Source organism: Cariama cristata, unplaced genomic scaffold (genome assembly GCF_000690535.1).
Source record: "Cariama cristata isolate BGI_N322 unplaced genomic scaffold, ASM69053v1 scaffold27078, whole genome shotgun sequence".
Taxonomy (NCBI): Eukaryota; Metazoa; Chordata; class Aves; order Cariamiformes; family Cariamidae; genus Cariama; species Cariama cristata.
This window is the reverse complement of record NW_009633330.1, coordinates 3524-8054: the sequence shown is the minus strand read 5'-3', so window position 1 is coordinate 8054 and position 4531 is coordinate 3524. Positions and strand designations below refer to the sequence as shown.

The following is a 4531-nucleotide window of genomic DNA, read 5'->3' as shown; positions in this document are numbered from 1 at the left end:
TTCCCAAAGTCCCCTACACATTTAGTGGAGGCCAGCCACTATTCTTCTTCCTTGTTTTTTTAACCTGCTCGGTTTCACCAGACAGCAGGAAATCAAATTCCCATTTTAAAAATGCTTTTGCACATACTTAAAAGAATTTGACTCTGCCAGCAGAAACAGATACAGCTCCACTTGCTTCTAAAAGCCCGTAAATGGAAGCCAGTAGCCAGCCTCCCACATCCTGCTCCCTCGAACCCACATCATAAACCACAGAAATCAGCTTCTACTGACTCAGGAAAGGAAAGGCTACAGCAGAATGTCTCCATAGCTAACAGTACAGACTGCAAAGTCACAAGGTCTAGGTAATTTTACTGCTCAACGGCAGTTGGGACCATCTAACAACAGGGCACAGCCAAACACCACACATCCTGCATGGGAAATACGCAGATGAAAACCAGACTAATTTATTTTTAAAAGCCAATTAGATGTTGGAAGTGCCACGTTTGGCTCTAGCCAAGGTTGCTGCTGAAATTAATATCACACCCTACTTTATTAGTCTCTGACTTCAGTTCAGAATCTGTTTCAGCTCTGCTCTGTCTTTCAGCTCATTAGAACAAACCTGTTGGAAGTGGAGACTTGAACAACGAGACACAACGGGGCTTGTGCCAGACATGTCATTCCTGACACATGGGAGGGAGGCCTCTGTAGCAAAAAAAGGGCTTTTACCAGGCTGTGAGGAGCCTGGATTCAGACCAATCTGACTTCCAAGGAGTAAGTGCAGCAGAACCGTAGAGCCTCCTTGAGAGCACACTGATGCTGCGTTCTCTTCTGGGAACTGGAGGCACCAGGTCCCTTGGTACCACAGCAGGGCCCGTAGGGACAGCAGGGTGCTGCAGCAATACTCCCACGTGGCTCTGGTTCCCTCGGATGGTCAATGGTGTGAGGTGAGCACTGCCATCCTAGCCGTGAGGGTGCCAGCACCATCTTCTCCATAGCAAGATGTATCTCAGGCCATGCCTGGTCCTCAGACGAGTGCCCACTGCCACAGGATGGTGGCCAGGTATTCCAGCCGATGCCCAAACACACCTCCCTCTTTCTACCAAAACCAACATCTGATCTGGAATATCAACACACACTGCTATTTACCCAGACCACGAGTATCTCCAAACACGGGAATACTCAGGAAAAGGGATGTCCCACACCAAAGGGAAGACAGGCCATGGATGCCATGCAGAAATAGATGGCACCATCACCTTGGAGTCTCCTCATATGTTCCCCAAGGGCTGGCAGAGCTGATAAATCTGGCAGAAAGAGCCTGTGAGACTTCATGCAAACCCTATGAGTGGAGGTAGGTACTCTCAAGGCTCCCAAAGGATCTACGCAGGAAAAACAGACGCTTCCGAAAGGTCCCACACCAGATCACCAGCATTTTGGGATCAACTGCACCGAAGGCTGCAGATCAGTCAAACAGGTTAGCAAAACTACCGAGTCTCTGGCTGCGCCCAGTGCTCGAGTTTGGCCAGGTCTCCTGCCGGGTGACAATCACCTTTCAGACGTGGCTTCAGAAAATCTTGGGGGTCAAAGAGTCTTTATCAACAGCCCAAATCAACCAGGAGGCTCATGAGACAGACCAGGAATTGCTATGCTTGGAGAGCGCCTTGTTGGGCACTATTTGAAATACTGTGTACTTGTGAATGACCACTCATCTTCTGGCATGGGCAACCAATTCCCTGCAGGGTGTTTAAACAGCCAAGGGAGACAGGAACCACTTTGCTCATTCATCATGTCTGCGTTTTCAGAGACACAGGCTGCACAAAGAAGATCATCTCCTCTTGTTTCCACAAAGCCAGAGAGACTGTTCTTATTTTGTCTAACCCTTCCCAAAAAAAGAGAAGCGTTCCCCAAATCCAGGATTATATGTAGCAGAGATCAGAAAAGCCCCATGTCCAGAAAACTTCCTTCTGATGCAGCTCTGCAGATGCCACAGCATAGACATGAGCAAAGAAAGAAAACTTGGCAAAATAACATGGATGAGCTTGATAATCCAGCATGACTGAAAAATTCCTGGGAGAGGCAGTCTGCCAAAGATCATCAAAAGTGAGAAGCTGGAGGCTTTCCAGGTGCAGCTGCTACAAGATCTGCTGGTCTGGAAGCAGAACTAGGGACTTGTTCTATAGATACCTGCCAAGAGACTGCCAAGGAAGAAAGCCATCGAATCAATGATGCCCAAATTGTCCTTGTAGCTTTTGATTCATAAGGAACCATGTCCTAACAGATGCAAGATTAATTGAGAATGTATTGTTCTCTAAAATTGCTATTGATCTGAGCTTCCCACACCTCTTCTTGAACGCATAACAAGGTCTTACTAGAGCAAGAACAACAGTTACAAGGTTCGAAATTGAAATTCAACTTGATGTACACTGAAGAGCTGAGACAGTTACAGAATCCAGACAGTTATTTTTTTGAGATCCCAAGTAAATCACATTTTTGGGTTTGATTTTGCAGAAAACAAGACAAGAGACTGTGGCACTGGATCTGGTAGCTGATGACTCACAGAAAGAAAGAGACTGAACTGAATAAATCCACTCATTCAACTGACTGAACTGTTGTCACTTAAACAGAACCTAATTGGCTCTTTAACGGCCTCTCTGAGCATATCCTTTTCTGTAATATGACCGATTATGCCATCAGAATTTATTGTTTATAGACAAACTTACAGAACAGTCAGGGAGCCTAACCTTTTTATAGATGTGTTTTAAGAGACGTTTGTTTCCTCTTTTTCGGATACGTGCACATTGAGATGAATAATTGCAGACAATAACAGGTCCTGATCTTTTATGTACTGCAGCAGCTCTTATAGCTGCTGATTTCTTTTTCCCTTATAGGTTTCACAATAAAGGCCAGTGATGCAGCAGACATCTGAAGTTAACTTAGCATATTGCAGAGCTAAGGGTTTAACCCCACTGAACTATTCCTGCCATATGTTCCATTTCTTTCAGGGAATTTCCCAATGGGAAAGAACTCAGACAATGAGAAGAAAAAACATCCAATATCATTTGCCCTACAGCTTCTTACTGTTTATTTCTAGTGCTTTTCCCCTCCTCACATGATAATCGCCTTATTGCAGAGAAGCACACTGCAGATGTGGGAGCGAAAGGGACTTGATTTAAGATCTACAGCTCGAGAGTGAACTGAAATGCTTTTGAAAATGGTGGAATTACAAAAAGCAGCTTAGGATCCCCAATCATCAGCAAGACAGAGCAAAGCCTTTACAGTCATACATAAAAAAATCGATTCTAATAATTTCCTCTCATGTACCTCACTCACTTGAGGACAGATTCTCAGGGCTCTGGGTTTCCCCCAAGTGGGAGTTCCTGCAGTCATCCCAACGCCAGTGTAACAAATGCAGACATTTCAATCTTTTAGGGTAAGGCTGATGTTTGTAAGATGACGCTAGGGATCAGGGATCTGAGCCTTTATGTCTTAGCCAGGCACACCCACCCCGCAGCTCACCTTTACACCTTATGGAAGTGGGTTAAAATCTCAGGTTTCTGTAATTCAGGACCAGTTTACCAGACACCAGCTGTGTCTGAGCTACTCGCAAGCCTGTGTTCCGAATCATTTTCTTATCTATTTGCACATAATACAGAATCATGTTTCTAAGGTTTAACTGGAAATCAATCAAATAAAAATTATGAAAAAAAGATTTGTAAAGGGATTGAGGAAAGGTTACTTTTAAATTACGTTTCAAATTCAGTTCTGAGAGGATTTGGTTATCAAATCCCAGACTCAGAAATCACCCTCACGAAGCACGCCATTCATTTCCTAGTCAAATAGGATTTGATTCATCTCATATGTAAGAAAAGGAACGGCACAATACCCTCTGCGCAAAGCCTGACCCTGGCGCACAAAGCGCAGGATGCTTGGGCACTCTCCTGCAACAGCAGGTCCCAGCACAGGCTCTGGACACCACAGGCCGATCACTGACCTCTCCATCGCTGTCGGATATAACAATAAACGCATCCACAAAACTGCGCTTCTTCTTGGCACTGGCTGGGTTCCTCTTCTCTTCCTCCTCTTCCTCCCCATCCTGACCTCGAGAGTTCAGGCCCTCTGTGGGCTGCTTCTTCCTCGGCATCCTTCACTCTGAAACAGAGGGAAAGATTAAAAGACATTTGTTTCCTTCTGATTTAGATTTCCCCTAACAGCCATCCTTATTTTGCTATTTTTAGGCAAAACACCCCAGGCATTAGAACGTTATTACAAAGTGTGGTGGATTTAGCATTACTGGGAGCCACACGTACTAGTCACCACTCATCTAGTTAAGAATACTTTATTATAGCTGATTGCTAAAAAGGGGTTTCAGGGGAACCACAACACAGACCAAAGCCACTCTGAATGCCCTTGCTCCAAAGCAATGAGGCTTTCCTCTTAAAGCTCATCAACAAACCGCTCCAAAGCATCACTTCACAGCAGGTCTCCCACCCTACAACACAAGCCCAAACTTCCCCTCCTCAGCCCCGCACTTTCACTGCCCTGGTGCAGAACAAAC

At 45.2% G+C, this 4531-nt stretch overlaps 1 protein-coding gene across 1 annotated transcript in view; it reads right to left on the bottom strand.

Moving 5' to 3' along the window:
• UIMC1 (ubiquitin interaction motif containing 1) overlaps positions 1-4117 on the bottom strand; it is a 34800-nt gene extending 30683 nt beyond the window's left edge. Inside the window, exon 1 of the mRNA XM_009706728.1 lies at positions 3968-4117. Within this exon, the coding sequence (XP_009705030.1) occupies positions 3968-4117 (150 nt within the window). The remainder of the gene's footprint in view (positions 1-3967) is intronic.
• Positions 4118-4531: the final 414 nt, after the last annotated feature.